General features: G+C 44.7%; 1 protein-coding gene across 4 annotated transcripts in view; it reads left to right on the forward strand.

Moving 5' to 3' along the window:
• The window catches only part of SGSM2 (small G protein signaling modulator 2), a 1,574,436-nt gene that overhangs the window by 1,301,619 nt on the left and 251,261 nt on the right, over positions 1 to 21,556 (forward strand). For all 4 annotated transcript variants that reach the window (XM_069614582.1, XM_069614584.1, XM_069614583.1 and 1 more), the window contains one exon: positions 9,929 to 10,074. In XM_069614582.1, the coding sequence (XP_069470683.1) occupies positions 9,929 to 10,074 (146 nt within the window). The remainder of the gene's footprint in view (positions 1 to 9,928; positions 10,075 to 21,556) is intronic.

The following is a 21,556-nucleotide window of genomic DNA, read 5'->3' on the forward strand; positions in this document are numbered from 1 at the left end:
AATGGGAGGAAGGAAGGCAGAAGTAAGGTAAGGTAACAAGTAGAGTCTGGGCTTACAGAAGAAGCGATGCATAACCCTTACTGTGTGTGTGTTCACATCCAGTTCCTGATGCTGATCTGTTTGCTGGCTCAGCAACGTTCATGGGTGCCATCTTGAGCTCCACTAGAGCGTTCCATACAATGAAGTTTTGTGGAACAGATCAGGCCCCATCTTGGAGATGAAGAGGAACAATACGGATGTCACCTTCTCCATTTGTGTTATATAGACCAGAATCTGTGTGATTCACCAAAGAAAAAAAACGAATGGTAGATTTGTTCTAATTTCAGCTGTACGACAAATACACACTCACGAAAAGTTTGAACACAGAAAAATACACACTGACGAAAAGTTCGAACATATCTACCTCTAGGTAACATTGTAGCAAAGGAGGGGAGAGTGTTGTCCTCAGCTATGTCTGTTTTTCTTTTTTTTTTAAAGTACAAAGGGACCCTGCACCACGATTCCCATGCACGTAAGTGAAGGGAACCAGTGTCGCAGAGGGATAGAGGAGATAGAGGAGTCAGTGGCACACAGCGAAGTGTGCCGCCAAAAGGTAAGTAAGGGGGTGGGGGATGCAGGTTACCAGAAATGTTCTGGGGAGTGAAAACAAATGTTTTCGTTCAAATTACTTTCATTTTTTTCTCCCTCAAACATTTCTGATTCGGTTAAATCATGGACATTCTAGACCAGTATGTGACCTTTTTCCTGACAACATGCTATTTTCAAAAAGTAAATTCTTGAAAACAAGTTACTCACAAAAATTCACTCCTGGATTTCTAAGCCCTTGAGATAATGGCCCCAATTAAGCCCTTCCAATTTGCACAAAAGAAACAAGTAGCCAAATGTTTCATCCCCAAACTTAATCTTCTCAATCTTTCTTGAGAAGATTAAGTTTGGGGATGATACATTTGGCGACTTGCTTCATTTGTGCAAATTTGAAACTTCTGGAGACTTCAGAAAAAATGGAGAGGAAATGATTTACCAACAGGCAAATTGGCTTACTACTGACAGCTCCAGATCTACAGAGCAGAAATCATCAACGCAAAAAAGCTAATTGCACTTACAGCACACTTCAGCAACAAAATTGGGCAAAACAAGGACCATCTTAACAACAACAAAAAATACCACCATTCCAACAATGAAAACAGCACCAGTAAAACCAACTACTCCAGTACTCACAGTGTTTCGTCTTTCTTCGATTCTGGGCTTCCTAAGTATGGTCAATAATCAGCACTCCAGCAGGCTCTATGGAAGATCTCGTAACCCAGTAACAAACCAACCCTAACAAACCCCTTCTTTCAAAATCTCTTACATTTTTTCCGTCGAACAAGGCATGTTTCCTAGCACTTTCAAAACAGCCTCGGTCAAACCTCTCCTCAAAAACCCATGGCTGATCTCAATGACCCAACAAGTACCAACCAATCTCTAACACACAATTCAATGCTAAAATTATTGAGAGTTTTTTTAAAAATAAACAATTATGAGAAGATGTTGAAAGATGTAGCCTACTCAATGAATCAGAACACATATTCAGACCTTGAGAGGAACAGAAATCTACACTCTGCTCTATACGGGATATCCTGAAAAACAGCATTGATGCCAATTCATCTAGTACACTCATCGTGCTGGACCTCTCCCCTCCCTTTAATACCATCAGATAGGAAATCCTGCTAAATATATTAGAGGACATTGGATTAAAGGAAACTGCTTTATACTGGATCGCTTAATTTCTCCACGACAGGGTTTACAAAAAAATGCATGACCCCATCCAGGTCTTACAAACTCACATGTTGAGTACCCCAAGGATCCAGATTGCCACCACTCTTTGTGAATATGTTACCAACTCAAGCCTGACATGATTCAACTATGCAGATTGTCCCCAAATCAGCCACAAGTTCACAAACAAATCCACATCAAAGGCACTGGATCTTAGCGCAGGCCACATGCATGTTGATTCATGGATGATGAAAATCCAAGTAATGCTTGGTAATCAACTTACACCAGAATCAGACCAGCACAAAAACCTCAACCACCAGACAATCAATCTCAGTAACATTAGTCAGACGTAACCTCTGTAACTACTAATTACACAAACATATCATGTATCTACATTCAACTCATTGGCCAAGGACTATGGGAGACAGGACTCATTTGGTTTGACGATCTGCAGACTTCAAATGTAATCAAGTCAATACTGTCATGAACTTGAAACGAGCCAATATACAACACATCAACCAGGGGACATACTTTGAGTCAACCTCTCTGCACCCTTTCAGTGGAGTAGAAAATCCTCAGAGATGACAACCAAGTATTCCAACAAAAGAGGACCATCCATTCTGAACCCAATGGTTCCCTCTCACTTAACCATTTACCCTTCTATTCTAGCCAACTCACATCCCTATCTCTCTACGCCTTGTACCACTACTCATACAATGAACCATCACATACAGCAGAAAGCTTCCTACCAACACGCATTAAACCACCAAAACCACTGCTCCTTTCTCTTGGCCTGTCATCAGCCTCTCAACACCAGTTGCTATCTAGGTCCTTGCAGTGCTAACTTCCACTGATCGAACTTGGGCTCTCCCTTTTGGATCAAACACAAACCCAGGGCTGAAGTTGAAGGTACACGTGGGGGGACAGGACAGAGTCCACCCACTTTTTTCAGAGCCTGGACTCAGTCCCCCCAGCTAAAATAAGAAACATTGAATGTCCTCTTTGAATTAATGAATTAAGGCCGACCTCGGGGACCGGATCGTCAGGTATGCGGCCGTACACTTCACCACTGCACTACATAACCTGAGGAAAAATAATAAACAGCTAAAGGTGAAAATGTCAAATTTCGGTACTGCAAGTTCCAGGGAAAACATTTGTAGTGGTTCTTGGAGTTTAAAACATGCATACCTTTTAACGTTTTCAAAAACACTATTAGAAGAAAAAATTCCTCTCTTGGTTTTGTGTCTGTGTTGATTTTATGAAAGGAAAATGCCATTCATTCAGTGCAATTTGGGTGGTTATGCAAAGCCAAGTTAATGAAATGTGCATATCTCACCTTGATATCCTAATTTCTGGTGATGTCACATCACATTGCGTTTGTCGATAAGTCCCCCCACTTTAATTTTTAGGGCTTGACCCCTCCACAAACCCAAGGTTACTCGGCCATGTTGAAGTGATGTTTATTTTTCAAAACTTATAATCCCCACCACCTGTCACGACTCGCTCCCTTCGCTCCCGTTCCCACCACTTGGGGGCATGATTTGGGGTTTATTCCCTACTGGACCTTATGCTACAGTGCTGTGATGAATTGGGAGCGCTAAATCCCTATTTTCCAAGCTACTTCCCTTCCGGATCCATTCCAGGTTTTTGGCAGCCAGCATGCTTCTTTAACCAAATGACTATGCTTCCCAGAATGCCTGGCCCACTGCTCCACCTCCACCATTGCAGGACAAGGTTGGGTGGAGGATAGGTAACAGCTGTGGCTGCAGGTGCAGCAATCAGCACACCTGAGGCGTGTGCTCGTTAAGCAGCTTTAAAAGCCTCAGTCTTACTTCAGTCCAGCGCTGGTCATCGTTTGCAGTGTTCCTGTTGTGACTAGTCCCTTGTTCCTTGCCTTTGTACCTAGTTCCTGTTTTCTTGTTCCTCCGCCCTGAATCTCGGATTCATGCGCTAATTGATTTCTGCTCCCTTGATTCCCTTTTTGTCTTCCTCTGTTTGCAGGCAGCATTTCTCAGTGCTTTCCCCTTTTAGATGCAGCCCAGTTTGTCTGTGTTCTATATTTCTTTGACTCTGTCCTTTGCTGCTGTTAACCCGTATGCCTTAGCCTTCCTCTTAGATTAGCTTCCTGTCTTTTCCTTAGAGGGGTAGGGAGAAGTTTGCATTGGTTATTTCGTTTTTCCCTGCTCCTGATCCTTACTTTCTATTGGGATCCATTCCAGGTTTTCCATTGCACTTCTGCATTTATTTCCCATTTGATTATTAGGTGTGGTGTGCGGTTGTAGCTAGCTCCTGTGTGAATGCTTATGTTTTCCTCACTAATTTGTAATCACTATTCCAACTTAGGTATTTAGTTTTCCTCCCATTGCTGTTCTAGCCTTTCTGGGTCCCAGTTTCATCAACAGGATTCGTGGGCTAGCTGACATTCAAGAGGTTTATCTCGTCCTCGTGAGTACAGTTCTTTAGTTCCCTTATTTAATACCATCAAGAGTGTTAGTTCACAGATCCTGTCATTGCTTGCCCTCCACGTGGGTTTAGCGCTGTCAGTACCTGTAACAGCAATTGGGGGTAAGGCGCTTGCCGACTTTCCTCGCGGTCAGGTGCTTACCCCACATCCCTTTTCATATATTGGTTTTGTTGTCACACTCTATTTGCACTCCTGGGTTCTAGCATACATGAGTCGTTGTTCCTGTGTGCACGTAGTTTAATTCGAAGCTATTCACTGTGTGATTTAGTGCACATTTCCCTTGCCATATTCGCTGCCTTTGTACTCGCCTGACTAATCCTGACAGAATGACCAGCCCAAAATTCCCATTGAATATGGCAAGTTTAAGAAAGAAAGGCAGCAAGGCCTCTAACAAGTTTGTACAGAAAGCTTCCCCTACATTTACCTGTGACAATCAAATCACTAGTCCTGACTTAAATGAACTCCTTGTCACGAATGGGCATTTACGTGCAAAGTATTTTTCCCATAGGATGGCACATCCTACATTGCCTGATCCTATTTCTGTCTTTTGTTTTGATCCCGATTCTATGTCAGCGCAAGCCTTAGCCGCAGAAAACAACACACTGTTAGACTTATTATACAAGAGTACCTCTGTTGTTGAACCCCATGATTCCAGTTGTGCTTCACCTCAGATAGAACAGTTTCATGGTACAAACATAAAGAATGGAGGGGTTCCTTGCATAACTTCTGTTTTCTACCCTCAGTCTAAAGCATACTCCTTTGCACAGGTACATACTGTAGTCCCTAATGCCAAGAGGTCTAATGTCAATAGTTTGCTTAAGGGAAACACAGACCAAGTTGGTAAGAGAAACTATAAATCACAGAACCTGCAAGCAGTAGAGGACAATGTACAATCGGTGCACATCCAGCTTGCTAGTGCAGGATCCAGCCCTGATGCCACTATGCCTCCCCCTGTGCCTACTGATAGTGATGTACAGTTAATGCAGGGCATGCTAAGAGCTAAGCTTGAGGAGTTAAGACAAGAATTCATTTCTTTACAAGAGGAGAATAAAACCTTGCACTCTTTACTGAATGCACCTCAGACTTTATCTGTTGATGTTGAGGAAGTGAACACTGTTCAGCCCCTGAGTGCAGAGACTTTGGTAAACCATGATATTTGTCAATATGTTAGATCTATTGGGAGTGAAGGTCTTTCGTCTAGCACAGCGCTTAATCTGGGCACAGTTTCTAACAATTGTTCTGCTGTTTGTCAGGGATTGCAGTTAGCTGAAGATTTACAAGCCACTCCTTTACCTAAAATTTCCTGTGTAGCAGTTTGTCATAATTCCGAGCTAGCACACATACTAGCTTCTGATTTCCAAACACAATCCACAATGGTGGCATACACAGATTCAGTCACTACAGTAGGCTTAGGCCCTGCTCTTGATACAGCTGCTGAGACTGAAGTAGATGTTAAAGCTGATGTGGAAAACAATGTTACCTCTGGGTTCACTCTTCCTTCTGCCAATTCTGATCAATACGAACAGTCAGAGACAGTGCAGATTTCATGTTCTGATGGACTCATTCCACAGTATACAGAACCAAAAAACCGGCAGGCGATTCCTGAACTGTTGATTGTTAATCTGCCTCTTTCAGAAGCTAAAACAGAGGAATGGACAATTGACGAAATCCTGATTAACAGAGACTTTACTATGGTGATTCCACTGGTTGATTTTGACTTCTACAAAGAAAGAGACTCTGTGCCACCCACTAAAGAAAGGGACTGCAAGGGTACAGCTCAGTCTTTGGTTACTGGTGCCAAGGAGTCTACTGCCCTAAAGGTGCCCTCCATTCCTGAGCCACCAATGTGTCTGTCAACTTCTGAGACTTCTGTCTGTCCTCCTACAACCATTGACTCTTCTATGATCTAATCCACAGCCCTGCAGTCATCTTTGGCACACGTGTCTTCAACCAATGAACCGCTGCCATGTCTGCCATTTACTCAAGAGCCAGTCCCAAAGACCTGGACATGTTTGTATCCAGCAACCGAGACTGCTTCAGCTTGCATGCCTTCAGCCTCAAGGTTTCCCCTGGCCTGCCTGTCTTCAGCTGCAGTGACTCATCCTCCAGATCATCCTTCAGCTTTAGAGCCTCCGGTAGTCCATCAAAAGTGCATGTCTTCAGTCCCGGAGTATACTGAGTATTTGCCTTCAGTTCATGAGACGCCTGTATCCTGCTTAGCCTCGCTGCCAATATCAGAGGTATACCTGTCTACACCATCAGATCCTGCTGTATTTTCTTCTGCTCCAGCGATTCCTCCTGAATCCCAACCATTTGCTGTCGATGAACGTCTAGCTTGCCTTTCTTTTGCTTCAGGAGGAGCACCAGAATGCCTGCCTTTTCCACAAGACAATTCTCCCAACTGCTTCACTTTAGCATCAGAGCCTCCTAAAAATGCAGCATCAGAGTTTGAGACTTTTGCCAGCTCCCGCTTCAGAGTCATCAAGCTGGACCAAGTGGTGAGTCAGAACCACTCACCTGGGTGTGCACAGGGGGTGGGGCAGACCGGCGTATTACCTACAGGACTTGTGCAACAGAATTCCGCCAAGAAGCACCAGTTGGGTGCTAGTAGCCAAAGGAAGGGAATGACTGCTGCAGTTCAAAATGTGTTTGTTATTGCTCCTTCTGCGAGTGTGCCTGAAATACCAAGTACTGCGTCTATCACTCCTATCAGTATGCCAAACGTCCCTGCTGTTGTATCCCACGTGCAACAAGGTGGTTACACGACTGTCACCAGGAGTACCAGCCTTGTACAACCCATTGGACTTTCAGGTCTCCAAGGCGTAGAACATGTGCAGTCAAACCTTAGTCACTTTCAACCACAAGCCTTTTCCCAGATGGATGACAGAAGAAAATCTGAACCTCTACCTCAGCCGCCACCTTCTCTAATGGCTGAACATAAACCTTTCCTGAAGCCAGCAATTTCCTCACCTCCCGCATGTCCACTCTCGGCAGAAAGGCTAACAGGGCTTCTACCATTGTCTAAGGCATGTTGCACCAGCCTGCCTCCCTCCTCAAAGACTTATAAGGGTCCACTCTCAGTGACTGAGCTTCCTGGACCTTCCAACTCTGCTTCAGGTCCTGCAAGTCCTTCATGCCTTTCTTCGAACCATGAGTCTCTTCCTCACCAGAAGCCACCGTTTCCATCAGTACCACCTCCAAAGACAAAGCACTCCTATCATGGAAGTCCATCTGCCTTTGCCCACAGGCCGCCATTTCCATCAGTGCCACCTCCAAAGAAAAAGCACTCCCATCATGGAAAGAAGATGTCTCGTGCGGGTGGCGGGCACCCGAAGACGGCCGTAGGAGGGGGTATACTGTCACGACTCGCTCCCTTCGCTCCCGTTCCCACCACTTGGGGGCATGATTTGGGGTTTATTCCCTACTGGACCTTTCCTCCGAACCTTATGCTACAGTGCTGTGATGAATTGGGAGCGCTAAATCCCTATTTTCCAAGCTACTTCCCTTCCGGATCCATTCCAGGTTTTTGGCAGCCAGCATGCTTCTTTAACCAAATGACTATGCTTCCCAGAATGCCTGGCCCACTGCTCCACCTCCACCCTTGCAGGACAAGGTTGGTGGAGGATAGGTAACAGCTGTGGCTGCAGGTGCAGCAATCAGCACACCTGAGGCGTGTGCTCGTTAAGCAGCTTTAAAAGCCTCAGTCTTACTTCAGTCCAGCGCTGGTCATCGTTTGCAGTGTTCCTGTTGTGACTAGTCCCTTGTTCCTTGTTCCTTGCCTTTGTAACTAGTTCCTAGTTCCTGTTTTCTTGTTCCTCCGCCCTGAATCTCGGATTCATGCGCTAATTGATTTCTGCTCCCTTGATTCCCTTTTTGTCTTCCTCTGTTTGCAGGCAGCATTTCTCAGTGCTTTCCCCTTTTAGATGCAGCCCAGTTTGTCTGTGTTCTATATTTCTTTGACTCTGTCCTTTGCTGCTGTTAACCCGTATGCCTTAGCCTTCCTCTTAGATTAGCTTCCTGTCTTTTCCTTAGAGGGGTAGGGAGAAGTTTGCATTGGTTATTTCGTTTTTCCCTGCTCCTGATCCTTACTTTCTATTGGGATCCATTCCAGGTTTTCCATTGCACTTCTGCATTTATTTCCCATTTGATTATTAGGTGTGGTGTGCGGTTGTAGCTAGCTCCTGTGTGAATGCTTATGTTTTCCTCACTAATTTGTAATCACTATTCCAATTTAGGTATTTAGTTTTCCTCCCATTGCTGTTCTAGCCTTTCTGGGTCCCAGTTTCATCAACAGGATTCGTGGGCTAGCTGACATTCAAGAGGTTTATCTCGTCCTCGTGAGTACAGTTCTTTAGTTCCCTTATTTAATACCATCAAGAGTGTTAGTTCACAGATCCTGTCATTGCTTGCCCTCCACGTGGGTTTAGCGCTGTCAGTACCTGTAACAGCAATTGGGGGTAAGGCGCTTGCCGACTTTCCTCGCGGTCAGGTGCTTACCCCACATCCCTTTTCATATATTGGTTTTGTTGTCACACTCTATTTGCACTCCTGGGTTCTAGCATACATGAGTCGTTGTTCCTGTGTGCACGTAGTTTAATCCGAAGCTATTCACTGTGTGATTTAGTGCACATTTCCCTTGCCATATTCGCTGCCTTTGTACTCGCCTGACTAATCCTGACACCACCTAACACAGAGGTTATTTATATGTCTTGAAATTGCCATCGAACCCCTCTGTGCCCTCTTTCTCGGCTGAGGTAAAGTGGTGGGAGGGAAATGGCAATCTGTAAGGGCCATTGCAGGTGGCTGTTGAAGATGGCACCCTTACTGGTGGAGATGGAGCAGGTTGGTGTTACTTTGGCCAGGCTCAGTGTGAAGCCAAAACGTGAGAACATCATTGAATACCTCATCCTCTGGCTCTGGAGAGTACATACTGACTTTGTGTTCTACTGCAGCCTGCACTGGCAGCAGATGTATAGCCCCACTTCTGTCTATAGCCTCCCCACTGCCTTGCCTTCCTAAAGCCATACATCTCCTTCACAGTCTAATTTGCCATGTGCTTTTGTGCTTCTTGCTCCATTTCCATCATGCAAGGTCTGTTCAGTAAGGGGATGCGCCCCCCCCCCCAACACTGGGACGGATCCCCCCAACCGAAGCAGGTAGTGCTTTGGAGCCATTTACAAACTGCAGACTAAAAGAGTAGTGCAAAATGCTAAGTTTCCGGTGCTATCATATCGTCTTCTTAATGGGCTGGCTCCGCCTTATGACAGAGACTAAATGAGGATGACAATGGGATCCTCCCCATACCATTGGTGGGTGTATCATCCTGTCAATTAGAAAGGTACCTAAATCCGTTGATCACATATAAGGCTTTGCCTGAATCCGGCAAGGGACTTTTTCACAGCATGCAGAAATTACGGTTACCACAATGGCATTAGCAGGGGCGTAATCCTGCTGAGACCCTCAGAACTCAGGACGCAGTAATGCCTTCACCAGCTTCACATCATCAATGTCTCTTTGTGCCCACTTAGGGATGCCAACACATCAGAAATATTTCTCAGTCTAAATGCTTTCTAACAGGTTTGTGATAACACTATTGGATTTTAAATCTACAGTGGCAGTGTAATATCTACTTGCTTATTACATTTATGTGTAATATCTTCACACTGGCCTGCTCTGATGTGGATTTTCTTACTCTGTTCTGATACCTAGGGCTTGCCTACTGCCGCCACTTATCCACAGTAAGAACACATCTTTCGGCTCTAGTCAATCACTCGATTGTTCACCAGGACAAGCCATCAGATGCCTCTGGAGGTTTGACAAAAGAAGTGTGGAGTAAATATCAAAAAGACATGAAGGTAAGAGTAAATAAAATTTAGAAAAATAGTTGTTCACTGAATATCAGTCTATAAAATATGTGCAGGTTCTACAAGTAAATTGTCCCCAAGTGGAGTAACTCCAATTGATTTTTTTGTTTGTAATGCCAAAGAATATTCTGGGATCATTTTCAAATTTTGGAGCGGCTTTGCACACAAAGGGACACTTGCGATAGGTGGCTGTGGAAATGTTAGGACAATGTTTGCAGTTTGACAATGTTAGCATCATGTTTACTAAAAATATATAGTGTACATTTATCCAAGGAAATATTGGAATATCGCAAATTACAATGCTTCAAATAAACATAATACCACATTCAATTCAAAATTGGACTGCATCATCAATTCTATCTGGCATGGGACCGCAGAGACGATGCGTCTGAGTATTTCTTCGATACCGATGAATGGCTGAACCTGAAACAGCTCTGAACACAGCTGAGATGTGGCGAGAATGGGAGGTAGGGCACTAGGGCAATGAAGGTTGGTCTTTGCTCTTCATTTCACATCCACTATGCAACAGTGAGCAAGAACATCATCAAACATGATATGATGTACTTAGAACAGTTTGGGTAGGGAGCCCAGCTAAAAGAATACTACACTAGTAAGAATTTGATGAGTGCGTAAGTGAAAATGCTTACATAGAAGATACTACACAATGTGTCTCTTGGAACTGGTGACCTACTGCTGCTGACTTGGGCGGGGAAAGTTTAATTCATGATTACTGAAAGCCACTGTTTAGTTCATTTTTATAAATTTGTGATACATACATTTACAGTTTGAAGCACTGGTGAAAGAGATTTTTTCAGAATTGTACAATTTGGATCAAGTGCCGAAGTTGGGTTTAGAAGCTACATCTTTAGGTTCCAAGCTCAAGAAAGTAACTGCTAGGCCGCATGTCTTCCCTTCACCACTCATCTTTGCCATTGGTGTACTTGCTAGAGAACATGTGGCACAATACTTTGCAGTAACACAGCTTGCTTTCACTGCCTCTTACAACTGTAAACAAATTATCTGTACATTCTGATGGCGATACACATGCCAACATGACAACACATCACTGACATCACAAGACTCAGATATTTCACATCACGCTTCCCTGTAGACAATAAGATGTACCGAGCCAATAACTACACAAACACAGACTAACAACACAACATTACACGAATTGAACACTATACAATACTTAATATACTGCCTATACAACTGTACTAATATAGAACGAAATAATAATTAAATCTAGTATCATGCATGCCTATTTAAATGTGAATGAGCCTCTGCTCTTCCATGGTCAATACGCCATTAAGTACATACATAATTATCATCTAATTGCTCTGGACAATTGTGTATCCTACGAACCCCCCCCCCCTTCTAACAGCCTCTTCCACGTCATGAGACACTCCATGCTATCTTCAACCAATCACCACCCACTTCTTAGCTATGTCCCTAACCTTCCAAATTAATACCTTGCAATCTCGTCAACGGTATAATATACAATACTAAAACTATGTCAAGAGATAAGTCAAGATTCAAAAGGGTTTATTTTACAATAAAATTAAGCCAAGGACTTAAGGTGGGCTGGTGGTAAGAATGGGGAACAATCAAAGAAACCAAGATTGAACATACATCCCTCTCTAACCTTGGGGTCCAGAGCCTGGTGGTGAAATGAAAGTCACTCACAGTCCATGGGCTTTCAAGTGCTTCCTACACTTTGTCCTTGTCTTGGTTGATTGGTTGCTAGGTCATAATGTTGGTCACTTAGTTGGTCCTTCCACCTGTCAGGGCTCAAAGAGCCCTGGTTCGCTTGTCACAGACCCCTGAGTATGTTAGACAGCACCAGACTTCAGTAGCCTTGGGTAAGGTAAGGCTCTAGAGTGTGGAGAAAAAGACGGACTCCTACGCTATCTAATTGTTGAATTTTTGGTTCGATGTGTCCTGCAGCCTATAATGTGGTTTGTCGGGGAACCCAAGCTCCAAGGTTCCCAGAGGTTGTAGAAAGAGAGGGTGGGTGAACCTTGTTGATTGGAGGCGCTGGTCGTTGGTTATAACCAATGGTTTCTTGTTTCTAGGTTGCTGGAAATAACGTAGCAACTCTTGATTCGTTCTCACATGTGAGGGTTTATTGTTGTTACATTAGTATAACAGGCAGCATATCATGAAGTGCTGGGTGCTTGTGAGAGGGGAGCCAACACGTGTTTGGACCGAAGTCTTTGTCAAGGCTGTGCGTGGGTACTGTGGTGAGGTGACATTGTGGATGCATAACGGCGCAACTGTTCAAGGTCGTACATAATAGACATACACTGCTTCATCGTGAGTTTGGCGGTAACCCTTAAATGCGGCGGTAATGCTATTACCACTGCAGTTAAGGGTCCACCAAATCACGGGCTTGGCGGATTTACCCCCCAGCTCTGAGCTGGGGTCAAATCCACTGCGATTTTGTTGATTTTCAGCGCTATTACCACCGGCCCAATGCGGAAGGGACTGGGTTAGCCAAAGTAGGTGCAACGCAGAGAGCAAGTAGTTAGTGGTCCTTCTTAAGAGTTTCTGGCCTGACGCGTGGAGCAATGTCCATTCTTGTTGATGGGCTGGATAGCCAATCTGGTGGGTAAGGTGATCCGGCTGCATCAGCTGGTTTGAGTCAGCGGGAATGAACGCATAGTGGGCGGGAGGCTTGCCCACTAGGGTAAGTAGAGGGGGGAGTGATCAGTGTCACAGTTGTACGTGGTGTGGAGGGGGTGAAACGTGCTGTACTAATGTGGCGCATGGGGGTGAATCTGCAGATGCAAGGGCCTGGATGGTCGTGAACACGTGTGGTCCTGGTGGGGTCCGTGTGTAGGGCCTGGTCTAATCACGATTTGGCTCCCCTCTCACAAGCACCCAGTACTTCATAATGTGCTGCCTATTATACTAATGTAACAACAAAAAACCCTCACATGTGAGAACGAATCAAGAGTTGCTAAGTTATTTCCAACAACCTAGAAAAAAGAAACCATTGGTTACAACCAATTACCAGTGCCTCCACTCAACAAAGTTTGCCCACCCTCTCAAGGCTCTAGAGGGCTGGTGGCTGAATCTCCGCCGTTTACACCAGCAAGGGGTTGACTGGTGGCCTATTGACTTGGCACCAGTGGAAAACTCTTCCGTTCCCTTCCCTTGACTCTGTGCTCCTCTGCTCCTCACTCCTATGCTCCCTTCCCTTTCGCCTTCTACCTCAATGCTCTGAAATGATCAGTCCCTTTTAACCTCCCCTCTTAACTTTCAACCCTCCCCTTCTTATTCCACTATCTTTCCTTCAGCCTCCTTCCTCCCCTCCAGTTATTTCTGCACCAATGATGTGGTGTTAACTCATTTCCCTCTTCTGTCCTTTTCTCGTCCTCCTTCCTCTCTGCTGTTTTTCTTCCAACTTCCTTCTCTTGAGATGGGCATTGCTTCTCCCCTTCTCCACTGCTGTTCATCTTTTTTCCCTTCCTCTTTTGGATTCATATCTTTTCTCCCCAACACCTCCTTTTACAATGTTCTTGCATTTCACCCTCCTTCCTTTCTTCCTCCCATTCTCCTTTCTGCTCTGCCTCTTCCCCCTTTTCCTTTCATATACATTTCACCCACTTGTAATTTCTCCCCTCCTCTTCCTCTCTCTGTCATGCTTCCCCCCACCTCTTCATGGTTTCCTCCCCCCCTCTCTTCAATCCTGCTCCTCTGATTCCCCACATGCTTGCTCTCTGCCACTCTCTCCACTTTCCTCTTCTCGCTGCTTCTAATCAGCTCTGCCTTCCTTCCACAAACTCCCTTGCTCAGCGTGGAACACAGGGACTTTTCATACCAACAAAGTCCCACCTCTGGGCCCCACTAAGACCAAACCAAATAAAACTGAGTAGCCCAACAAGCTGAATGCAGTGATTCGGTTTCTACATTCAAATAGTTTTTGTGGCTATTCATCATCGATTTGCATGCTCTGGAAGGTATCAGCTCTCAAATCTTCAAGAGGGCCATCCACCATTTGACACATCCTCTTTGCTTCAGGTATTACTGGGTCACTAGATGGAGGCTGACAGTGTCTCTGTTTCTTCCCCACCAACGAGTGATCTCTTATTTGTCAGGTTCGCACAGGGGAGTGAGTTAATACCACCTATGCCTTTCATGATTCAAACATTATTGTATCTTAGAATGTCTGGTGCTGGCAGACACTGCACTCTCTGTGGAGTGGCATTGCCCTTGCCTGTCCTTCTTCAATACTGACATGTGATGAACATGGAGTCACAGGTTTACAATGATAAATTGCATGTATGTCCAAGGATTATCTTTGCTCTACAAGGGTCTTTTAACAAGTAGGGATTTCAGGTTCAAAGGGGTCAATGGACTGAGTCAATCATCAAAGCTTAGGATGCTGGTATAATAGGTCAGAAATGGAGAGACTGGATTAACACCATGGGTGAGAGATAGACTGGGGAACATGGGAGATCTTCTGCTTACCTGATCTGGGCCTTGTATTGTGGAACGGGTAGTGGCACATGGCCCCAATGGCTTCCCAAGCTCCACCTATTAACCCCAAACCTGGAACTTCATGACAACTGACAGCATTTTGCTTCACATTTTCTCTTGGTTTTGGTTAAACATTAGTGTCCATACTTTGACTACAAAGCTTTTCAGACCTACATCCATCCTTTTCACATTCAGGCAATCTGCTTTTGTTCCACACATTGCTGTCCTTCATCATTACAGCATATTTCTACCTTTCCATATTTGCACAGGCTTCATAAAACTTTGCCTTACCATTATCCTTCCAGATACCCATTCTGATCATCACCCAGAAGCCTATAGTAAACTACACACGATTCCTGTAAAGTATCTTAGAAGCATGAAACTATTTATACTCTTCCTGGGCTTACCTTATTTTTTTTACTTCACCGCATCAATGTGCCCTTCACAGAACCTCCCCTTATTTATTCTTACCAGAATCCATTAGGAAATCATCAATCTGCCTACCATAATCTTAAATGGTGAAGGACCCATTGATCAATGAGGTGTAGTTATGTAACCTCTGACATTTTATTTCACAGCCGCACCCTTCAGTTTATTTCTTGTCCCTGTGTCAGGAATATACTTTCACACAACACTTATTATTTCCACCTATTCATTGCATTTCGATGGTAACTGGACATATGTTTTTATTGAAATCAGTGCAAGTTAGTAGTTTCTCTCAGTGAGAACCATTGTCACCCAAAAAGGTTTTAGGAAGACTTCCCCTCTAAATACAGAATCTAAGAACTTTGCCACTGTCCCTAACATACCACTATCCACGGTGTATACTTCAGGTCATTTGAAGAATAAATCCAACATGACCAACACCCGTTTGCTTGTTCTTTCAAGAAAGTGTAGTGGCCAAATAAGTCTGCTTCCATTTTAGGTCGTCCTACAGACACTTGTCACTATCAGTGATTTCTGCGTTGTCCCTAATCAATCTTTTTTTTAGGTGCAGCCTTACCCAGCCACTGATCACCCTACCTTCTTTTTGTTCCCTTCTGTTTGTGTGCCCCTCATAAACCATACCGATGTCCTGCCCCTTCACGTTGATGAGAGCAATGATCCCATTGATCCGCATTATCCCCTCAAAATCATGGGGACAGATTATTTCTCAGTTCAAAGTATTCTCTATAGTCACCATCACTGGACCAGCCATTTGCTCAAATCCACCAATACCTGGCTTTATTTGGAGATGACACTCTTCACCTATTGGCTCACCCGCTGAACACAGCCATCCCCCTAATTGTTAATTTCCTAAGCCAAGTAACCTCAATAGGAAGTCCACTATGCCGGTCCTTTTAAGCAGGAAGATTGTTTAAGTCTAATCTTTATTCTTGTAATTTACAACTCAGACAAGCAGTTATAGATGCTTATTTATGTATTATTTATTATAATGCGCAACTCGCCCCAGGCCTCAGTGCGCAAAAAAAACTAAAGAACACTAATACAGCGTGAAGTGGATCAATATTCAGACAAGAATTACACTTTCCAGAATGTCATGCGAAAACGGGGAGAAGAAAGCTAATCATTCCAGTTAAAGAAGTAGGTATTTATAACTTTCTTGAAGCTACCAAGATTCATACCCTCCTGCAGATTTGGTGTGAGTTTATTCCAAAGCTCTGGCGCACAGTCGTCAAATCTTGTCCCACCAAAGTTCTTTAATTTGATGCATGACTGCAAGAGTCTATTTTTTCCCATTGGATCTGAGTGCTCTTGATAACACTTCATCCTGTAAACGGCTCGCAAGGTAGCATTGGCATTTCCTGATTGGCATTTATGTGTTAAGGACAGGGTTTTATGTGATATTCTATGGCACACCGGAAGCCAATGGAGCTCTCTCCTTGCCTCAGTGACATGCACCATCCTTTGTAGCCCCTTTGCAGCTCTAACTGCTCCGTTCTGAATTATCTATAATGATTTTATATTGGTTGTGGAGGTACCAATCATCAGCCCATTACAATAATCGATGTATGTGTTAATTAGAGCACCAACAAGATAGGCCAGATTATAAGAAGAAAGATGTAGCTCTTGACATACTCTTCACTATAGCCCCATCACAAATACCATTTATAGGCTTAGATGATGAGAATGGAAGAGCATTGGGACCGAATTCCACCATCCACTACTTGATGTAGGGTCCACAGATGATAAAGGAATAGAGAATGCATAGGGCCCTCCAGTAAATCTATAACCTGTAGTGTTCATTCCTTCATTCTGACCCTTCCTTGTTGGTCCATCACCCCCATTCCCAGAATGTGAACTAATGATGCAAATCCTTGGTTTCCCAAATACTTATTGTTATGAATCACAGGAATGTGTCCCTTCTCCAAGGGGGATCCCCCCATCCCTGTGAGGCTAGGGAGGTGAGCCTGCTCTACAACACCCTCCATAGGGGTCGTGGAAAGTGGGACCTCACCGGGAGAGACTGCCTCTTTGGGGACAAGGATTCCCATTCCTGTGAGGAACTCCAAAAAAGACATTCCAACAATGCCTCTTCAAAACCAACCAGTAAAGAATTATATGAGGAAAGTACCAATATATGTTGTTGTCAACAGGAAGCTGCGACTGTTTCTTTAACTGAAGAATCACCTCTTACTGGGAGGAGAAGGATGACTGGTGGAGGAGAATAGAAGTCACTGAAGACAGAGAGAAAGGATCATAGAACTGTGCCGGGAAGGTCCACGGCTATGTTATATATGAGATGGGAGGAGATTGGAGAACTAGAGAGGAATCCCGCTGTTAGAACTGATATAATATTGTTTCATCCTCATCGTATATGTTGGCCTATGCCCAGTCTCTTTGCAAGGAAAATCCGTATTACAAGGTCGTGACCTCAAGTGAATCAAGCATCCATTTTAGGTTAGAACCGCCATTTTTGGGTATTGTACAAAGTCACCCTGTAATCTAAAATGGTCGTCTCGTGTGATCTTGTTCTTGCCTTAACCTCTTCAACCTCTGTAGGAGAGTTAATGTCCAACCTGCCTTCAGGCTACATGTTAGGGTCATGTAGACCTTGTCCTTTGTTGACCTCGGGAGCAGGGGATTACTTGAATCAGCAATATAAAACTACAAGTATACAAAAACAGTAATGCTATCCAAATACGATATGCAAAACATTTGTTTGGTCTGTATTAAAACAGTATGTAAAGAGTGTACCATTAAATTAAAGAATAATAGAGTGTGTTAGTAAATATATTCGAAAGTAAACCGCATGCACGAGATATGTAAAGTAGGAAAGTGAAGCTGGCGCGACCCTAGCCCAATGTATTATTAACTTGTAAGAGGCTGGACATCATTATAACAAATTGTATAAATACGTCGATGTCCAGCTAGCAAATCCTGCTCACTGCTCACATTGAACCCTGCTGGTGGTCTCTGTGATGTATTGACGGCCAAATAGCTATTTGTGTACCCTGTTGACTACTGTTCAGTTTTGTAATAAAGATTCTGGGAATCTTTACAAGCCTGTGTCGGTCTATTTTCCTTTGCTTGGTGTAACAGCCGTAATCTTGTATTTTTTCTGATTCCACACCGCAAGTTACTACTCAACTTGGGGGAGAGGCTGGATGCTCCATGGCCTGTTACTTCAAGGAGGCAAGAGGCATAAGTAGAACCACTCCATCTAGGAGACACGAAAGAGAATGCGTGGTGTCCCAACACCAAGAGAGAGAGAACAAAAGGGTGGTGGTGTGACCACAGCAAAGTCATGATGGACCCGGGGGTCCAAGAACAGCGCTGATATCACACAGCAAAGGTAAACTCAAAACAATCAGTAAATGCAATACCAAGGAACTAACTAATGAGACAGCACAAATAAAAAGCAATTGAAGGAACCCGAGAGGCCAGCCTGACAACATAGATGAAAGAGCCCAAACAGAGAACAATCCAAAGTTATGCTATCCCTCATAACTACAGGTAACATGGAAAACGGGAGACCCGGGAAGGAGAGCCATTATTGGTATGCTCGTACACGTCCCAATAAAGATAAAGTATTGGCACATAGAAGATTGAAGGAGAGTCATTATTGGGATGCTCATACTCATCCCAGTCAAGAAGAAGAAATGTACATATTGCACTATAAGAGAGTGAATGAGAATCACTTGGAATGGTCATGCAAGTATCATTCAAGACGAGGAATGTTAATTAAACAGAATAGACATGCTAGAATAGGAAAGCCTGAAGATAAGTTTGAAATGGAGAATAAGTTTAAAGACCACTCTCAGAGAGAGACCAAAGAATATGAACCGTACCACAATGAAAAGAAAGTCAGAGGGACACATTTTAAGTTTTGGATAACTAGACCTTGGGAAAAGAGAAGAAGGACCATTTGCAAACTTGCTCAAAAAGAGAACAAGAGAGGAACGAAAATGTGTTACCAAAGAGAGAAGGGCCAAAGGTCCAGTAAGATACTGAAATAACTATATGATTTGATAAAAGCAGTTACCAGAGGCTGCTTGAAGATAGTTTATTGAACTGACCTTTATCAGTAGCTAAATCATGTCATGATCCCTGTACCGAGCCCCTTAGGCAAAACACTGTAGCCAGGCCACAATCCCCCACATGGACCTTAAAGGCCTCACCATCTCATCTGAGACCCACCTGTGGCGCCAGGCTTATACATGATGCAGAAGACTGACTTGGAACTGGACTTGGTATTGCACTTTGGGCAATATGGATGCCCCCACATAACTCAGTTCCATGAACTGAGTTATGCGGTCTAGCTTTTTGGGTGTGGTTCAACCTAGGGATGCCTGGGATACCTGGAGGCTATATAAACCACACCCGGGCAGAGAAACACGCTTTGCGTTACTCTGTGCCTGCAGCGTGACACTCACCGTTTTCGGATCAGTCTCCTGAAGGCCTTCGCCTTTCCTCCGCATCCCGCGCACCTGAAAGAACAAGAACAGCATTAACATCACACTTACCGAGGAGAATCCTGCTTCCATCCATCGTTCCTCCGGCCCTGTGGACAGTATTTCGGTGGCGTCATCTCCATTCTGGAACGCTGCATCCTGGGAAGAAAGGGAACAAAGAGAAAAGACATTAGTAAGCATTCTCGTATCCCGATTCCCTAAAACAGCAAGTAGAGTCAAACGCTTACCTGAACTCGAGTCGCTCTTGGTAACTTCAGCTCCGCAGCACGCCATCAACCTACAAAGGGAAAAGACAACACAGGTTAGCACATAAAGGACAAGAAGGCACCGCACATTGCGCTTTACTCACCGCATCTTATTCTCTCAGCCGGCAGCCGTACTGGGACCTTGCAGCAGCCTGCAAGGGACAAAGAGAGGCATAGGTCAGCATAAGAAGAAGCGAACAGCGCCGTGCATCGCGCTTTCACTCACTGTTTAGCGCTCAGCTTCCTTAAGCAGGACAACACTATCACCGACCCCTTCCAACACCTAAGGGAGAAAGAGGAGACATTATTAAGGGGCAAGAGACAAGAAAAGGGAGTTCACCAAGAATCAACAAACCTACCTTGTCGGGCTGGAGTTACAACAAGCCCAGACTCATTGGGCCTGCACCAGTGGAGCAACGAGGTCGCACAGCACCCACATCAACCGATGCACCCCTGCACCAAAGAGCAGGACGGTGAGCACACTACACAAGAAAACAAGGTGAGGATATGACATAGGGGAAGGTGTGGTCCTCAAGGGAAGTGTGGGTCAAACAACCAGAGACTATAAAGCTAAATCTGGAAATCCTGTATTTCAGACCCAGTCCCCAGTCGAAGAGATTACAGGGAAGGGTTTGAGATCGTGAATGGTCCAAGCAAGCTGAGTGGCATCCCCGTGGATATCAGGTGAGCATTACAATCATCAGGAGAAGGGTGTCATGCCGCACCTCGTGCATACCTTTTGGACCGCATGGAGAGGCCGTTGCAGGTTTGCGGCAGCCATTTTTCCCCCCCAAGATGGCCGGCACTGATTACTGCTATCCTCCGGGCTGTGGTCTTGCCTTTCTCCTGCCTGTCGTAATGTAAGCGCCGGAGAGCTGTCAGACCTTCCGTCTCAACGCTTGGTTGCCCTTGCCTTGCTACCGTGCTCAGCGATTGTCTCTCTCTTGGGCCTTCCTCCTTAGTCCTGGTTTCCCGTCCTGCCTTCCCGCATTTCCTTCCTATTCTAGTCTCTGCTCCGTTCCTTGCCTTTTTCTTCCTGGTTCCTACATTGCGAAGCACAGCCCTGGTCTTCGCTTACCTTCCTTTGGATTCCTTCTGTGCCGGCATTATATCTCCCTGCCTTCGCTCAGGCTGTCCAGTTTTGCACTGCTGCTTCCAACGCGGATTACTGAAGACTCTTCAAGTTATCAGCAGAAGTCCTACTCGTTATCCACAGGGTTGTTTTCCCCATTCTGGGGTTTTTCCCTGTCTGGGCACTGTCCCCGGGCCAGCCTGCTGGGTCTGTTTGAACCAGCAGGGTGGCATCGGAGGAGGCTCGACCCTTTCCACGTGATACCTGGACTACGAGAAATAAGAACAAGTCTCCTTCCAGGAAAAGGACTTCATCCAAATCAACTCAGGTGATCCCTGGCTTATTGCTTACTGATTCTGACAGTTTGAGACGCCAGGTAACTCCCGCATCTGAAGACATGGATGCTACGCTGCAGGATTTATTACGAGGAATGCAAGAACTATCCACTGTGGTGCAGAACCTCAAGGCAGAAAATTCAGCCTTAAAGCAGTTGGTTTTGTCGAGGGAATCTGTTTTTCAGGATAGTGCAGCACTCGGTGGAGTTGTGGAAAAGTATGATGGGGCCCCAAAAACTTAACCTTCCTTTTTCGATTCATGTCTGATACACTTCACATTTAAACCATAGAACTTTACATTCCTTTTTGGATTCATGCCTGGTACACTTTGCATTTAAACCATACTACTACTCCACCAATAGAGCCATGGTCAGATTTGTGGTCTCTCATCTTGTGGGCAATGCTACTCCCCGGGTGCCT

The sequence above is a fragment of the Ambystoma mexicanum genome, chromosome 9, assembly GCF_040938575.1.
Source record: "Ambystoma mexicanum isolate Mex_15411 chromosome 9, UKY_AmexF1_1, whole genome shotgun sequence".
In the NCBI taxonomy this organism is placed as follows: domain Eukaryota; kingdom Metazoa; phylum Chordata; class Amphibia; order Caudata; family Ambystomatidae; genus Ambystoma; species Ambystoma mexicanum.